Source organism: Xiphophorus couchianus, chromosome 15 (genome assembly GCF_001444195.1).
Source record: "Xiphophorus couchianus chromosome 15, X_couchianus-1.0, whole genome shotgun sequence".
Taxonomy (NCBI): domain Eukaryota; kingdom Metazoa; phylum Chordata; class Actinopteri; order Cyprinodontiformes; family Poeciliidae; genus Xiphophorus; species Xiphophorus couchianus.
In genome coordinates this window covers 23,099,399-23,118,140 of record NC_040242.1, presented here as the reverse complement: position 1 = coordinate 23,118,140, position 18,742 = coordinate 23,099,399, and the positions used below count along the sequence as shown (strand labels likewise).

At 41.0% G+C, this 18,742-nt stretch overlaps 1 protein-coding gene across 3 annotated transcripts in view; it reads left to right on the top strand.

Moving 5' to 3' along the window:
• Positions 1 to 16,940, top strand: part of bach2b (BACH transcriptional regulator 2b) — an 83,429-nt gene extending 66,489 nt beyond the window's left edge. For all 3 annotated transcript variants that reach the window (XM_028039868.1, XM_028039867.1, XM_028039869.1), the window contains 3 exons: positions 937 to 2,448; positions 9,053 to 9,259; positions 10,147 to 16,940. In XM_028039868.1, coding sequence (XP_027895669.1) covers positions 937 to 2,448; positions 9,053 to 9,259; positions 10,147 to 10,641 — 2,214 coding nt within the window. In that variant the 3' untranslated portion in view covers positions 10,642 to 16,940. The remainder of the gene's footprint in view (positions 1 to 936; positions 2,449 to 9,052; positions 9,260 to 10,146) is intronic.
• The last annotated feature ends 1,802 nt before the right edge of the window (positions 16,941 to 18,742 follow it).

The window sequence follows — 18,742 nt, the reverse complement described above, 5'->3', positions numbered from 1 at the left end:
AAGGCGAGTTGCACCAGTCAGCCTCTGAGAAGGTGTGTCAAGTAGATAAACAATGCTGTAGTCACTCTGGAGTGAAACCACAATAATTACATTTAACAGGTTTTAACTGTGGCCACAGAAAAAGCCCGGATAAAGCTGCAGGGATTAGTTGTTTGACCCGAGTGGAGTGTTCACCCTGCTATAGACCTTATCCTGATCCCTCCCTGCAGACAGACCAACGTCTTGGACTCCTTTCTCCCATCTCTTACGTTCAGTGACAACAGGAGCAGAGATAGACCTGCAACTCTCCAGGCCCTGACTATTAGCTAATTATCTGGCATTAAGTCCAAATGGAAGACTTCCCTCTTACATCTCATGCCACATGGCCGCTACAGGGATAAGCTGTGTTCTTACAAATTCACAACCACTTGCCCTGAGGACGCAGGGGGCACTGACAGAATGAGTGAGACTGGAGAGCCAGGGCAGGACTGCGACCATACTGGCTTTTTTATTCCATTTAGCAGGATTAGATCTACTTAACACTGTAGCTATCAAACTATGGTAACAAATTCAGTTTTTAAAATGAAGTGTAAAATCTGTACATTGGTTATAAATAGAACCGCCTTGAGAAATGTTCATCATTTACACAAACCATGTTTCATTTAAAGCATCGATTTATGTTTTACTCATACAGGAATGGGTCTATGTAAAACTGATAAACTCACAGGCAAGAATTGTCAGTCTGAAGGAATGTCTCACACGGTGCTACAGGAATGAAGGCGCACACAAGCCTGCCTGTAGATCTTAGTGCAGGTGCAATGCTGATCTGATAAAATGATTAACTCTTCTTTTACTCTCTTTGTGTTTGCTGCAGCTGTCTCACCATACTCCAGCTAATTTGAACTATGGCTTTGCTCATGGTAATGCTGGCAATTTCCCTTTTTTTCCTCTTTGCAGGTCACTGCCAGGGGATTCGCCCCATTGTTGCAGTTTGCCTACACTGCTAAGCTGTTACTCAGCAGAGAAAATATCCAGGAGGTCATCCGCTGTGCAGAATTCCTGCGCATGCACAACCTCGAGGACTCATGCTTTCGCTTCCTGGAGGCTCAGCTACGCAGAGAGGAGGACAACCTCATGCTTTGCCACAGGGGGGCACCGGAGGCTATCAACTCAGAGGATGAAAGCATGCAGTCAGAGTGTGAAAGACCCGCCTCCCCCAGGACACAGCATTGTGCAGACACCCTGGCCTCCGTTCAGAGTCCTGATGATGACAGGTTAGCAATGACTGTGTCCAGTAACTTGACAGATGGCCGGCTGGACTTTGAGCGACATGGAGCATCAGATCTACCACGATGCCCAAAGTACAGAAAATATCAGTGGGCTTGTAACAAGCACAATAATGACACTTCCTCACACACCAGTACCTCAGGTTTTCCAAGCACAATTAAGGAGAGCAGCATCAGTGGGGTTCTGCCGGGTCAGGGCAGGCTGCCCGTGACACAGATAAAAGTTGAACCGCAGGCAGAGGAAGAGACCATCTCTTTGTGCCTGTCAGGAGATGAACAGGATGTCAGGGACAAGGACAGTGTGACAGCTATGGAAATGGATAACCCCTTATCTCTGGAAAGAACCAAGAGAAACAAGTCCTCATCTTGCCTCCAAGCCTACTTCAAGAAAGGAATAGACCTTCCTAGTCTGTCCAACACTTCACAGCAGCTACTCACCAACAGACTTGTCTGCCCCCAGGACAAAGGAAACTCTCAGGGAGATCATAAAAAAGACTTCAGGCCTTTTACTGGGGAGCTGGATCTGTCTGTTACATCCCCAAAGGAGGTAGATGGTTTCCCTGCAGGGTTGTCTCTGAAGTCTGCTTCCTGTGATGGTGTCTGCAAACAGGAAGTTGAGCTAGACCGCCGAAGTGTCATATTTTCCTCAGGGGCCTCCAATCGTCTGGGACCGCCAGCACATTCCTACCCCGGTGGGAACTCTTTGGAAATGGAGCTTTCTGATCAAGTGACAAAAGGACTGTGGGCTGAAGCCTGCCAGTCCCTCCCAAACTCCCAGGCTTATTCTCCCAGCACCACTTCCTCTGAGCCCCCAGTCCTGTCGCGTCCACGCCCCAACACCAGCTGCCCAGTGCCAATCAAAGTATGCCCACGCTCGCCTCCTTGTGAGACGCGCACCAGAACTTCCAGCTCCTGCTCCTCTTACTCCTATGCAGAGGACGGTAGCGGAGGCTCTCCCTGCAGCCTGCCCCAGTTCGAGTTCTCCTCCTCGCCATGCTCCAACGTGGCACGATGCCTCAATGTGGACCAGCAGGAGCAAAGTGTGGGAGGGGATGCTCGTTTCAACCAGGTGCGACCCAAAATCAAATGTGAGCAGTCCTATGGAACCAACTCAAGCGACGAGTCCGGGTCCTTCTCAGAAGGAGACAGTGAGTCATGCCATGCTCAAGAGCGAGGGCCAGAGGTGAGCGGGAACACACTCCTTGTCACATGTAGTAGAATATCACCACCATAATGACTAATTATTTTACAGTGGCCTTCTTTCTGGGTCTGCATTAGTAGTCATTAAGTCACTATTTAATTGAAGCAAGACTGTTCAGTACAAGATTTACAGGACTACCAAAAGGCACAGATGGGCTTTGATATTATTCATTTGCTTTATGCCATGCTTTAAATGGCTCTGGTGACTCTGAGTATTGAAGCTTAGAGTCTCCAGGACAGTCTACATGCAGGATGCTATGGGTTGGATTTAGGATTAAGTCTTCACCAGTTCTTAAAAGAACCGGCCTTATACACTATATTTAGAATATCTAACAAAGCTAATTACCAGAAAATACACTTCATATGATGTGTATTTTCTGGTTTATAAACCATTCAAAATATTGGTTATGTTGTTAAACGCTGGTAAATTTGACATGTGAACATAAAGTTTTACACTGCTACCCTAAAGGTAGAGGAGGAAAGTATTAGCTCAGACTCATGATGAGACTAAAACACAGCTTCATCTGTGCTGACAAGAATGAATAGACAATCCTCTAAACATCCCGCCATAATCCACCTGGAGAAACGTCCTCCCAGCCTCAGACTAGACGACTGTTGTTGTTTATGTGATAAAGATCAGTGAGAGGCTGATTGACACCCCAGAATAACCCAGGCATAAAGACAGTGAGACTAGTAGATTTTGACCAAGATTGAGAAACTATTTTTGGCTCATAAATTGAATTGTTCTTTGCTGTTCTGTGGTTTTTCTGTTATTTGAATACACATTTCCAAACTTCCCTCTCAGGATTCTCTTAGGATTAAAAAATAGGTTTCTATCTCACTGTATGGAATATAAAATGCATCTCTTATGAATTATACATGTGGGGGTTTGTGTACCACACTGCTCATTGTGTGTGGAGTCTATAACATGACATGCTGCTTGTTGCAGAGTGTGAACTTGTGACCTTTGAATTCTCTGTTTCCCTGCCATCTTTATTCTTTTGATATTACACTCAGAGATATTTGCCGGAGGTGTGAGAAAAAAAAAATCTGATGAGGTTTGTGAAGAGGGCTGCTCTAAGTGTACAGAGAGAGCAGGAGTAACTGGAGAGAAATAGTGTGTTACCATGGCAATGAAATCCACATAACACATTGGTATGTTGGAGCATCATGAAAGGGGTGTGCAACAGTTCTGCTGCACCAACAGGCTCAGATATAATATGTGATTATTACCCTCACTCTATGGCCTAAAACATTCATCCCCATCAGAATCATAGAGCTATGATGAGCTGAACATGTCTCTGTAAATTATATGGAACTCATTCATAAGACTGTTATTATTATCAGTGAAAACAAGACAAAATGACAAGGAGGCATTTCAGTCCCTTTTATCATTTCTCTGTGTGGGCACACGCTTTATTATTTATGTGTCAGCCACTGTACATACCGGCTTTCTCCACACAATATCCTCTGTCAAATTTGTATTGAGTCACACAGGGTTATCTGCCAGCGTTCGGCTCGCTATCACAAACAATTGATAAGACTCTTCATGAATGAGTATGGCTCAGATCTGCTTCTTATGCAGTGTGTTACTTATAGTAAGGATCACTGAGTCACCTCTATGGCTTGTTAAAGTAAAGTTACATCATTCTTTCTGAGACACACTTTTAAATAAACAAATGCAATAAACTTTACTATAATTAGTTAATGACAATAACTCAGGTGGAGAAATAAAGCACCTTATTGAGACTACACCTGCACATTTATTTCCCATGATGGCCCTCTCTGGGACTCATTCTTAACTTTGTACAGAGAAGGCTCGAAGAGATTAAAAATAGCTGCATCTCAGGATAAGTTAAGCATATGCTGCAGATTCCATGAAAAAGAAAATTGTTTAAATATAAGCCCAGTCTAAGGTCATGTTGTAGGCAAGTGCCAGTAGGAGGGTAGAGGTTAACTTACCACTATTGATGCCAGTCTATCTGACACTTACTTATTGTAACCAGAATAGCAAAGTGTCATCTCCAGTCTACTTAAGTGGCAAACAAGCCAAACTTATATAAAGTAATAAAACACTGCCAGCAATTATGCCAGCAGTAATTGCTGGCATAATAAAATGCCAGCAATTACTGCAAACAAAAATCATAAGAATAAAGAGAGTAAATACAGAGAAGTGAGGATGATAGCAGAGTAAATCCTCCTGCAGCCTCAGTTTAACTATTAACTGTGAGCCAAGGGGAAAAAAGGAAAGAAAAACTCACAGGAGATCTACAGGAATGGTTGTTGAAAATGTTTCCCATGTCTTTTCAATGTTGTGTATATGTTTTAAACATGTCAGTGGCTTGATAGAGCAAATACTAGAGTTCCTTTCATAAACGACACAAGGAACTATTGGAAGAAAGATTGCATTCTTCAGTTGCTGCATAAATGTCTCCCTTTGGAAGTGAATAGCACAAATAAACTACATTTTGAGGTCGCGTGTAAGTCAGTGTGTATGTTACTTTGCTCATCTTGATTAACTTCGCTGCAAGGCAGATACATATATACATTTATATTCGACTGATTGAAAACTAGGGATGTTTAAAAAATAATTTATATCTACCCACTAAGCAAACTGTTGTTGAAAATACAACATTTTAATCTGATTTTAAAATGAAAAACTCTGGACATAGAAATATCTACATCAAGATTTGTATGCCTAAATTGATAGAATTGGTGAAATAGTCTAATCAGGATTAGGACTAAGGACTAACCTGAAAAGGCCATAAAAAACTCTCCATGAATGTCCGTAGTGTGAAGGATTTGATCAATATTATCTGAACTTGTTGGACTGTAAATCAGATGAAGCTGATGTAGGTTACACTATAATATGACATGTTCTTTGTGATATCCATAGTGGAAAAGTGTTGTGTTCTATGTAACACTTCAGTCCCACCCTGTTAGGTGAGATATGTATCACATTGTGGGTTTTCTCATCGTCCTCAAATGTTGTGTTTTAACTGCATTTTAATTCTCTGTATTGCTCTCTATTATTCTCTTTGTCCAGCATTCTGTTTATGTCACACCATATTTTAGTCCTATAATGCCCACACATTTATTCCTTTGCTAAAACTCTCTCTCAGTGATTATATATTAACAACATTTTAGCTGCTAGTCTGTCTACATTTGGCATTTGATTTTTTATTTTATTTTATTTTTGCCTGGTTTAGGTAGGCCTGGTAGTACACCTAGTATTGCATAAACACCCTTTATGCAATAGTCAAACTATTGTTTGACTTTCAATCTAGGTTTTTGGCTGTCTTGTTTTCTTTTAAAGTTAAATCAGCAGACAAAAGAAAAAACAGAACATATTCGTTTGTTGTTGGCTCAGTGTGCTCACTGTCTTTGCATCTGTCAGAGCTGTTGTTTCTTGTTGCAGTGTAGGTGGGGTTAAGTTGGTTCTTGTGCAAAGATTGGTCGAGAGGTGAAAATATGCATCTCCAAGTGAAGAATAAGGAAGCTGCGCTGACACATCAGAGCCTTGCTGATGCTGTTGTAATGAAGCAACACAATAAATAGCAGGTGTAAAGGCCTTGATTTTAGCTCCACTAAAACAATCCCAAAGAAACCTGATGTAGTTTAGATTTGATATAGCTGTGGTGCAAATCACATGTCATTGTCATTTATAGTGGAGTGGATGCTATAAATTCCCCTATATAAAATCCACTTAGATTGTATGTAGATTATATGCATGCTACTTGCAAGCTAGACACACGTTACATAAAATAATTATGTGGTTTAATCTGTATATACATGATATAATCTTATAGGACTATTTACAATACCATAAATTGATATTGACCATTGATAAAACATGAAGCAAGATGGAACCAAACACCTTTATGCAGAAGTGAAATGAAACAATATGGGAAACAGTACGAATATGGTGTGATGGATCAATGTTTAGCTTAGCAAAAACAGAGTTCAATGTTCAGTATCTGGAGTGTCAGTGTTCTTCCTGTGCAGGAATGAAGGAACATGCCAGAAAGCATTCATTGTGATATTAGCTGGAGGTGCTACTCCTTTCTATGTGTGTTGCTGTTTGTTTGTGTCTGTGGGTCAGGGTGGCCCCGACAATGTGGCCCCCACACTCACCCACTGACTACTGGAGACAGGCTCCAGGTTGCTCCCACTTCCATTACGCTGAACAAGATGCAGAAAATAGATGGATCATCTATGTTAGCTCAATCCAACATAGATGCATCTAAGATGACCTTCCTCAATTGTGTAGAGTTTTTATTTGTTAATATTAACAATTAAACATGATTAAGATGTTTCATATAATCCATTTCTTTATCCATTTCTGGGATACTCTTTGGAGCTGGAGTATGTCGCAGCATGGGCAGGAGGTGGGCTCTAACGGGTAGACGCCTGTTTCAAGTAGTTTTATTGATGCTCCATCTTGTTGTTTTAAATAACCAAGACCCTGTTGAGAGGAAGGGCGAAACTGAACAAGCAGCTATGATATTGTGTGCATCAGCCTCAGGTGTGTTAATGTTTAACCATTTTGACTGAAATGAAAATTTGTCCTACATAGTCAATATTTTAGACCCAAATTTGAGACATGTACATCCATAATGTCTAACAATGCTCAGGGTCAGGGCTGCAAAGTATGCAGCCTTTTTTTGTCTGTAACAGATGAGCTCTACTTTTCACTCTGTACCCCATTTTCAGCATAATGACCCTGGGAGGGAAAATGACTGAGTCTTGGGAGGAGAAATGTGAAACAAATGTAAATCCAGAGCGGTTTTGTGGGAATTTATGACCAGTGTTGAAGCATACTCTGTCATCCTGACTGTGCTGCTGAACTGGTTTTTGTGGTGGCGTGCTTAAATTTAGCCTTCCCCTGTGTACCAGTGACTGGTGGATGGGATGGAGGGCGGAGGAATGGGAGGGGGCCAGGGGTGACCTTGACAAGGTCGAAATGTCTCTTTCCCCCTGGTTTCCCTCAGCCTGCTCCTTTAGTGGTTAAAAACCATTTTTCTCTAATTGCCTTGCATTGTGATTGTAAACTCGTTCTTGAATTGGGATAGTCCGGCTAGAGCCAAGCATAGCCTTGAAAGCCCCATTTATTATTTATCATGTGTCTGCATACAGATGTTGAGCTAAGTTGAGAAATAGGGCCGCAGTCCTAAAGAGGAATCTGGAGCCTTTTCTCACAGGGAAAACTGACTTCATTCCTGTATTGATAAGGCACCTTCCAGCAGTCCCCTTAGTGCAGTCCTTCCACAAAGTGGGACCCCGACCCCTGCTGGATGCCATGTGGGGGTGAGACATGGCATCTCTGCCTCTTGCCACCTCTGGTTGTTGTCCTCTGAGAAGGAACCGTTCCCCAGGGGCAGCTGGCCCAGCTTGAGCCTGCAGGTACAGGCGGAGCTCAGAGTTCTGCTCCCTTCCTCCTTTGTTTGACTTTGTTCTTTCTGCACTCCGCTGAGGGAGCCACAGGAGGGAAGGAGAACAGAGAGAGACAGCTCTTCTCATCTCTGCCAAGCTCTACGGCTGTCTTCCTCTGGCTCTTTGTTATGCCTCCACCATTTCCCTCGGTGCCTAAAGCTACAGCTCTCTGGTGCAGGCAGATACAGCTGGGGTGGATCTGCCTGTGATGTGCTTATCGGAAGGTTTGCCATCACCTGAGGGAGAGTGGCCGACTTATTGTCGCGCTCCAGACAAGGAGAAAGAGAATAAACACGTGCAGCCCTGATAAGTTGTCATATCGGGGGTGGATATCACATGGCTTTCTGATTCTGGTTTGAGCTGGCAAATCAGTGCAGCATTTACTCCACTAATTCTTTTGTTCTTAAGAATGAGGGGACTGCCACTAGTCATGATGCAGATATGCATACCCCCAAAGGACTCCTGCCAATGATTTTGCGTTGACAAGTCGATTCACTAACCCCACCCTCACCTCCACCCCGCCAACTCTGTCACCATGGCACACTTCCAGGTGCTAAGAGGCAGATGGAGGAAGACGCTTTTCTTAGATCACCTTTTGTGCTGCCTGTTTAAGAAGAGCAGGAAGAACCTGAGCTCTTCACTGAGAGGCATCAGCAATGGTACCCTACTGCCATCTTGTGGTATAGACAGGGTCTACAATCCTATATTCAAAGAAGTTATTCTCATTTGAATGTGGTTTTTTACCTTCATTATTCAGTTGTGCACTTAGATGCTGTAAATATTAGACAAAAGAAGTTTTTTATATTTAGCTAAAGATAAGTAATGATAAAAAATGAAAATGGACAAAATAAATTATTCTGAAAAAATAAGATTAACTCTTCTGTCTAGCACACAGGTGTCAAACTCCAGTCCTTGAGGGCCGCTGTCCTGCAGTTCTTAGATGTGCCACAGGTACAAAACACTGGAATGAAATGGCTTAATTTCCTCCTCCTTGTGTAGATCAATTCTCCAAAACCTTAATGACCTAATTATTCTATTCAGGTGTGGTGCAGCAGAGGCACATCTAAAAGTTGCAGGACAGCGGCCCTCGAGGACTGGAGTTTGAGACCCCTGGTAGTAGTAGAATTAAAGTTTGCTGTTTCTTTCTTTTCTAGGTGAAGCTTCCTTTTCCTATTGATCAAATCACAAATCTTCCACGGAATGACTTCCAAATGTTGGTCAAAATGCACAAACTGACATCGGAACAGCTTGAGTTCATCCATGATGTGAGGCGGCGGAGCAAGAATCGCATCGCAGCGCAGCGTTGTCGCAAAAGGAAGCTTGACTGCATTCTGAACCTGGAGTGTGAGATCAGAAAACTAGTGAGTGCACCAGTCACAAACCATCATCAGCAATTACATGGATTGTTTCTCACCAGAATGTTTGTTGGATCATGTTTATATCATCATCATTTTCTGAATTTATTGCCTTTTGTTGACTTATTAACATGTTGTTGTTTTTTTCTGTTTGCTTGAATATTGAATCATTGAGTTGGACAGACTGGCAATGTTGAACCTAGTCTATGCGTCTCATTGGTTCACAAAACACAACAAGCTCACATCCTCAGTTCGATCACTGGAGGCTTTTAAAGTGCATCTATAACACACCTCACACACCTTGAGCTTTTCCACATTGTCTCATTATCACCACAAACTTCAATGTTCTGTAAAACATTGAAGTTTCCTTCGCTTCACAGTCGTGAACTGTGATGCAGACGGAAAAACAATCTGTGGCCCACAAGCTCAATCTGTCAGACTGGATCTGTGAACATCAATTTCCCAATAATACCACAGATTCTCAGTTAGATTAAAGTCTGGACTTTAACATGTTTGACCTAAACCAGATGACTGAAGTTCTGTCTGGATGTTTGGGTTTGTTGTTCTGTTGGAGGATAACGCTCTGGCCTTGTCTCAACAGTTTCTTCCAGGATTGCCCTGTTTTAGCTTTAAAATAAGCTGGTGGGGGCTTTTTAGGTTTTTACCGTTTAGAAAAACTTCAGTTACTTTGGGCTGGTCTATGACATTTCAATGAAGTACAGTGAAGCTTGTGACAAAAAATTCAAGAGCTGTGAATAGTTCCACACGGCTGTATGAATGTTACGTTGATATCTGTATTCCTTTACTAAATGTGTGTGTGTGTGTGTGTGTGTGTGTGTGTGTGTGTGTGTGTGTGTGTGTGTGTGTGTGTGTGTGTGTGTGCCGGTGCACAGGAGTGTGAGAAAGAGAAGCTGCTGACAGAGAGGAACCAGCTGAAGGCCTGTATGGGAGAGCTGTGGGAGAACTTCTCCTGCCTGTCCCAGGAGGTGTGCCGGGACGTCCAGCTGAGCCCAGAGCAGGTCCAGTCCTTACACCACTACTGCCCTGTGCTGCGACCCCCCAACTCCACTGCCAGCAACAACGCTGCCCACGAGCCAAGGCCCCCCACCATCAGCACCCCGGCCACCACCAGCATCGACCTCACAGGCCACTCTGGCTCTGCCACCCCTGAACCCAGCTTCCAGGGGTCACCGGGACCCTCAGAGAACGAGCCTGAATCTACCGTCAGGAACGGGGCGGACCAGGATATGGGGGGCCGCGACACCAGCTTGTACTCCACATCAGAGTCTGTGGAAAAATCCAACCAAACAGTAACGGTAGATTTTTGCCAGGAAATGACTGAGAAATGTACAACAGATGAGCAGCCAAGGACAGACAGTACCAAGTAGAAGTGGATCTTTATTCAGTTGTTTTGAATGTTTTTCTATTATTTAATTTTACTCCTCTGACAAACCCTTTCTCTGGGTTGTGAGATGATCAGCCTCTGCCAGTGTTCACTGAAAAACAAGCTTTGTATTTATGTCATTTTGTGTTGTTTTCGTTTCTGTATGTTTTGTTGAAATGGTTGACACTAAAATTGTCTTAACAGCAGCAATACTGTTCTGCAGGCATTCTCCTCTTACCCTGACAGAGTGGGAACCTCTCACCAAACTCGTACTATGGTGCTATACCCGGCCAGCCGGCAGGAGCCTCTGCAGAGGAGACTGCCGTTCATGTGTCACACATCACAACTTCAAGTTGAACCTCATTGGACCTAAGCAGCAGCTCTCTTTTTATACAAACAGGATCTATGTTTCTTCCTGTCTGCTGTCCTTTTCTCCTTCTACTGCTCCGTCTTCAGATGTACTCACACACACACTGCTTCCCCATCAGGTTCCAGACCTGCTCTAGAGATGTAGAGACACAAATGTGTGCAGGATCACCTCTAAACTACTTCCTGAGAGTATAAAGGCAACTATTTAGTAACCCCACATGATAGAAACCAAGTTTTTCAATGTCATTTTTATCAGCATCCAATCCTGAGGATACCTTCAAACTGTGAGATGTTTCTTCTGATTATCCTGAAAATCTCCTGATGATTTTAGCACAAACACTTTGGTCCTGATTTCCACATTTCTATAGGCTGCCTAACAGGTGTGAAGGTTTAACATTTAACCTGTAAGATTTTATCTCTGAGAAATCAGTTTGTTCAGTTTGTAGCTGAAAAACTGTAATCATTTGCATTATTGATTTTTTTGTACCTCAAGATTCATCCAGCATGGAGATTGTTGCTTCCAGCTACAAATGGAGTGCATCTTAATTTGGGAGTACTTCACACTGGACAGCATTTGTTTAAAGTATTTAAGTTCTGTGCATCCATTTCATTAACATCAAGATAAATCATCATGACAGTGAATGCAAACGTTTTGCTCAAACAGAGTTTTATCAACCTAAATAAGTATTTAGTACAGATCCAGTTTTTCCCAGGATGATGTAAACAGAGATCTGTAGCAGCTCTGGCAGTAACTTTTTCAAGAAAGTTCTGATGAGATTCTGCACACATTAGCGTAAACTTCTCAGATGTTTGTGTGTGAAAGCAGCTCGTTAGTCTCTCTCTGCCTCTGTCTACCTCTCTCAGTCCCACTCTCTCTCTCTCGCTCTGTCTCTTCTATGATTATATCTCAGTGGCCCTTTTCGTCACAAGAATTCAAACTCAGGAAAAAAAAATCCTCTGAATGTTCAACCTAATTCATTGAAAATGAGATGAGAGCTTCTGTACAATAGGAAGTTACAATGCAGTGAGACTGTAAAATGTTCATATGCAAAAAAAAAAAAAAAATGTTTTCAAGCGTTTCTTATTTGTATTTCTGTACAGGAGAACTTTGTACAGCCTGTAACTGAGAACATTCCTTCTATGCCTTCCACAGCACTGAATTGAAAGGAGAATGATTAGATGGCTATTTTTATTTCCCACTCATCAGCAATACCATTGTATTTGGATGTTGTATCAGTGATTTTTCAAGTGCTTGTTTGGCAGATGTGTATATAGTATGGAGCATGATGACTGTAACAGTGATTTTTGTACGTGTAGAAACATAAGTGTTTCTTTTTATTTCACTTGGGTTATATCAAGCACCTTTCTAAGGGAAAACTTTTTCTTTGCTGTTTCCTGTCCTGCCTAATGAATACTTTCCATCATGGTGGGTGTTCTGATACTCAGGAAATCAGCTCAATACATGAGTACACACACACAAAACACACACAGCATGCATCCATACACAATCATCAGCCCCTTGCATGTTTAGAAATGACCCATGAGAATATATTTTATGGACTGGCTCAGGCCGGCCCAGCTTCACCTTTGGCTACTTTTTAAATGTGAAAACTTCTCATGTTCTTTCTCCCCATTTTGCTTACTTCCTATTATAGCAGTATTTAAAGATGCTACTTGTGTAAGCTCTCACATTTTGCTATTGACATTTTAAAATTTATCCAAGAAATAAAGTAAAGAATGAATGAATGAGTTTAGGCACTTTGTTTCCGGCCCCGAGCGCTCAGAGCTACTAGCACTTCAGCTACAGTCTTTGTCTTTATTTTCTTCTAAGTCTGAACCTGGAGCACTTAAATTGGCCCTGCAAGAGAAAATGTTTTTGATGTCATTATATTAATATACGTCGATGAAGATCTAAAAGAAGTTAATGTTTTAGTATGTGATTATTCTCAACTTTGCTTTGTGTTTATTTAGTAATGAAATAAGCTAATTCCTGATTGAGTTGACATGTAAGTGGTGTGTGTGTGTTGTCCAAATGACTGAATACCAATCCTGTAAGGTCGTAAAATTGTTGCCCTGATTGTGTTTGATCATCCACCTCTGTGATGTGCATGCTGCCTAGAACTATAAGCGTAGTTAGTTGGTCAAGCTCATGTTTTGCCTTGCAAGTTCTCTCTTCTTTTAAAATGCTTTTAAAAATTATTTCCCAAAATGTTCTGTATAAAGAAACTTAACTGTATCAAACCTCACTAGAGGCAAGCTACAAGCAAGTATAAGCAGGGTTGAATTCAGCATAAAACTTCGTTGCTTTTTCTTCTCTTTAAAGTCCCAATCCTAAAGGTACGTACCTGTGATGGTGTCGCTTCTGTTGTGCTGAGCTTTTCAACTAAGGCATAAATAACTATGCTAACTTTGTTATTTTATCTATCAAAGTCAGTCTTCAAAGTCTACCTCCGCCTCTGTCCCTGGCATTATCTAACCCTTCTTCACTACAACCATGAACCCTGTTCCTCTTTGGCAGCTCCTCTACCTCCTCTGAACATCTCCCTCAGCCTTCCCTTTCCAACAGTGATTCCAGATCGCTCCACCTGAGCTGTCCCTCTGATATATTCATTCCTAACCGTGTTCATTTGGGTCACTTTTGGTGAAAACGTGACTTTGTCCAGCTCTGCTGGCTCTATCTCCATCTCCAGTTCCTGTTTGTAGAGCCACCAGCTGTGAAGCCTTCATCTCAGCAGGTCTCTCTGCCATTCTTTGTCCTAGTCTTCCCCTCTCTGGTGTTCTGCCTGCTGCTGTGGACAGCTGACCCCAGGTACTTTAACACCTGTTCTGCTTTCAGCTTCAATGTTCAGCCTGTGTCCCTTTGATTCCACCTTGCGCTTCCACTATCTCCTGGTAGACTATGGCCTCTAAGACCTTCAGCTCAGAATGCAGCAGTGGTGGTTTGTACATCCCAGTAGTCCCAGTTGATACGTGTTGTAGGCATACCAATTTTCATTTGGAAACACTTGGCTGCCATACAGTGGTCTAACCCAATTTGGATATTAAATACCTAAGTGTATATTTATCGTATGTTATATTCTATAAATGATCATTCTCTTAAAGTAGAAACAAATATATAATGATCTCATTAAAACGGATCACTAGCCAATGGTTTTCCTAAAGCATAACAAGCTGCATACATTCTCGAAGGGTTCACTGTTAGGTCATCCGTCTTTATTTTTGTCCCTGTCTTAGTAGGGTGTTTATTTTGGCTTTCACCTTCAATATTTGGCTGTGTTTGACAGAGGACATTAAAAAAATCACTAATATTCCCATGAAAGCCCTGCGACAGACTGGCAACCTGTCCAGGGTGACCCCGCCTCTCGCCCGGAAAGTAGCTGGAGATAGACACCGGCAACCCTCCCGACCCCATTAGGGACAAAGGGTGAACAGAAAATGGATGGATGGATGGATCCCCATGAAAAACCTGATCCTTGCAGAAGCTTCTGCCAGGTTTTTCTGCCAACCTGTCTGACTGATGCTGTGCTTCTTTTTTGTCTCTTCTTGTCAGATTAACACAGGATTGGGACTTTAAAGTTTGGATGAGACTTTTTAAACATTGTTCCTCCTAACTTTTTCTGACGTAAACTTTAGATTAAGATCTCATTGGTTGTTCCTTTCTGTTTTTCAGCAGGATACTGTCTCAATGTACTTCACTACCCCATCTTTAAATTGTTAGGATTGATCCCTTTCATAGAATGCACACATGCACAAGCTCATGTACATGTTACACACATGCCACACATACAAAGGTTTGGAGCAGTAGTAATGATATTTAAATATATATTTCTACATATATGATGTTTTTGTTTGTTTCGTTTTTATGTGCTGTTTTCTTTCATGAACACACTCCAGAAGAAGCCCTATGTTGACAGTTTTAGTTAGCAGAAAGAAAATCTAAGATCTACATTGGACATTTTTCTGCAAGACTAGACCTAAAGATTATTCTCTTTTTCTCTTGAGAAATGTAGCCAAAGTTTATCAGAGGCTCCTGAGATGTTCTAATACTTCTACAGAGAACACAGACTCTTCTTAACATATTTTGCTGATTCATCTGAATTTCCGAATATAATCCCACTGAACTAGGTTTCTGAGGTTTAGTCCCTGCTTTTGGTCCAGACTTTTATGATTTTTTATGCTCTCTTAATGCTGAAAGGGTCACCCGACCATCTTGGAACATTTGGGTTTAAGCAACAAAGAGAACATGGTTTTATTTTCCATTTTCTATTTTTAGTTGACAACAAAATATCTTTTACCACTGGTGATTTCTAGCTACGTAAATTTTTGTCACCAAGTTTCAATCAATACTCTGTATATTTCATCACTTTATACCAGTAACCTGGTCATACCAAAGCTGTCTGCATGGTGCGAGTAGATGTCAGTCAGCCAAGGATGTTTTATTGCTAATTCAGTGAAGCATACCATTAAAACCTCAGGGTGGTGAGTACTTAAACATGCTCTGGATATCACTCTGAAGCAGGGAGTAGAAAAGCGGTGAGCTGAATAGATTTTGGATTTTTCTGCTCATGATGTTGGAGTATTTTATTTTCTTCAGGTGACAGTGTTGCCACCAGAAACAAGCTCTGTATTTGCCCACCTGATGAATGTTGAGGCTTGATATTCTTTTTTTTTCTCAATCTGATTTTAATCTCCTGTGACTGTGTGCAAGCAGCACAATGCAAGCAATTTTTTTATTTGGTGTGAGGTTAGCGGGGAGGAAGGAGATGAGATCAACAAATTCAGTCTGGTTACTGTTAAACCAAAACTAGGAGCTGGAAGGTGCTGACTAGCTATGCAGATGAAAAGCAGATGCAGATTTGGTTTGAATTCCTCTTTGTGTTAAATCAGTTGCAAACCAATCAGATTGATTATAAACAAACTTTATTTCTTATTATATGCATGAATTGAAAGAAAGTCGTGTTGACAGGAGTTGGTCTCCAGGTTGCTTTGTGCAGGTCAAACATAGTTCAACAGTATGATTTATATATGAACAAGCTGTAGCTCTGTAAAATGTACCCTCTCATCTTTCTATTTAGTTTTGTTACATTTCTTTTTTTTTTTGTCGCTGCTTCTCTGACACAGACACTGGCTTTTGCAACTCCAAAGGTTGTTCTGAAAGAATCTGCCTTTTCACAGATTACTCGACTTCATTTTTTTTAACAAAATAAAATGTGTGTTATTTAAATGCACAGGTTAAGATCATTGAGTGAAATCTAAATGTAATATGTTTACAGATAGGTGTCATGTCATGTTTGATCTATTCTTCACCATGTAAGAGACAAAGAATGAGTTCCTCTGACCTTGTGTTTCATCCAACTTTTTGGATGACTCAGCATTACATGGATACAAGTGCACCTCCGATATTTGCCTTAGAACTTGCAGAGGCCATAGTTCACATTCAAGTGAAGTGAGTGTATGCAGGGGCCTGGGCCCCCATCCCTGAGTAACCAGTGCAGACTTTTCTCACACTTATCTACCTGTGAAATCCTTCATACCTCTCATAACTGGTCAATGACTGTATCAGCAAACTGCATCAGGTGTTTTTCTACATGCTTTTACACAGATTAAATTGATTATTGTATTGGTAGATTTTGGTGCATCATTTTTAATGTAATAGCTTCTAAGCTTGTAGTTCAAGTTATTTTTTCTTATTTTTTCTAGATTGTTTTGTGTTAATATTGTCCACTTGAAATAGCTGTTATTTGCTTATTCTCTACTAAGAGTTCTTACCTAAATTTTTAATGCTACATGACCCTAATTATTAAAGACTTAATAACCATGTAAATACCTTGTTGTGCAACCCCATTTTCATTCATTTCAATTGCTAGTGTTATATAAATGACTTTTTTGTCTAGACACCATTTCTCTTTATGAAATAAAGAAACTTGCATATCATTCAGAGTACTTTTTGTTTGTACTAATCCTGATAAATTACTGCACACATTTGCTTTATTCTATGTTTATATTGTGTAAGGGATTATGCCTTAAGGAAAGAACACCAAAGAGCAAGAAGGTTGTGTTTGATTTGTTCAAGGTTTTTCTGTCTAAACATTCATTCTACCTTCTATGCTTATCCTGCTCAGACAGGATAAGTGGGAATAAAAATCATTTAATCATTTTAACTATTATTTAAAGACTTCCCAATCTTTAAATGTTCTGCTTTGTTCTATTCAGGATTGCTGAGGTTGTTTTTAACCAATTAAATCCAGTTTATGTGTAAAGAATCAATCCACAATATAATGCGCATCATCTCAAATAGATCAAGGTCATATGGAAAACTATAAAATCAAATCAATGCAACATTATCAAAATTAATTTAGAAACATTCCAGTTCAGTTCTAGTGGTAATGCAACATTATGAAATTCAGTTTACAATGATAAATTGATAAACAATTAAGAATACTTAGCAACTCTTTAAAGTCAGGGAATTTGCAGCAATTCTTCCCTCTGAGTGAGAGTAGGACCGTCTAGAACCACTGCTGGCAGTCATAAGGTGAGAAGCAAATGACATGTTGGTTACAATAAGCATTGTTTAAACAAACAGTGTCACTGTTCATGTGTTATTTAGGAAACAATAAAACTGCCTGGGGGTGCTGTGGTGACGCAGGGCTAAAGCACAACCCACATACGGAGGTCTTCGTCCTTGGCGCGGCTGTCGCAGGTTCCATTCCTGGCCTGGTGACCTTTGCCTCATGTTTTCCCCTTTCTCCTCCCTTTACCCACTTTCCTGTTAATTCACTATCAATTTTATTGCTTTTATTGGCTTTAGTCAGTCATCTGACTAAAGCCAATAAAACCTTTAAAAATAGTAAAACTTCCTGCAATTTAGCCTCTGGCCAGTTTTGTATAAATGTAGCCTCATAAAAACTTACAGTAGAAAACGTTAACCCAAATCTCTGTTGCACATGGAACAGACAGAAAGTTCATATTTCAAGTTCCAACAGGTACAGTGACGTACCTTGTGTCCACAAAAATGAATATATTCCATTAGAATTTAATGTGAAAGACCAACACATTTTGTTCATTTTTCTTTTTAAAACAGCTCAAACTCAGTCAGATTAGACACTGAGCGTTTATGAACAGCACTTTTCACATCTTGCCACAGATTCTTGATTGGGATTAGGTCTGGACTTTGACTGGGCCATTCTAACACATGAATATATTTTGTTTTAAATAATTCCACTGTATCCTTGGCTTTATGTTTAGGGTGGATGTCCTGCTGGAAGCTGGACCTTCACCCAGTCTCAAGTCTTTAGACAAACAGTTTTTCATCCTGCATTTCTCTATATTTTGCTCCATCCATCTTCTGTCAACTCTGACCATCATCCCTGATCCTGCTGAAGAGAAACAACCCCAGAGCATGATGTTGCCGCCACCATATTTGACAGTGGGGATGGTGTGTTCAGAGTGATGTGAAGTGTTACTTCTCTACCACACATAGCATTTTGGTTTTTGGCTAAAATGTTCAATTTTTTTGTCTAATCTGACCAAAGCTCCTTCTTCCACATGTTTGCTGTGTCCATCATGGCAAATGGGACTTCGTATGGTTTTATTTTAACATTGTGCAGTGATGCCTAATACCTTTTCTGTGGACAGATTCCCCCTCTGAGCTGTGGATCATTTGGTCCAGAGTCACTAAGGTTCTCTTGGCTGCATCTCTGATCAGAGCTCTTCTTGTTCAGCTGGAAGTTTAGGTG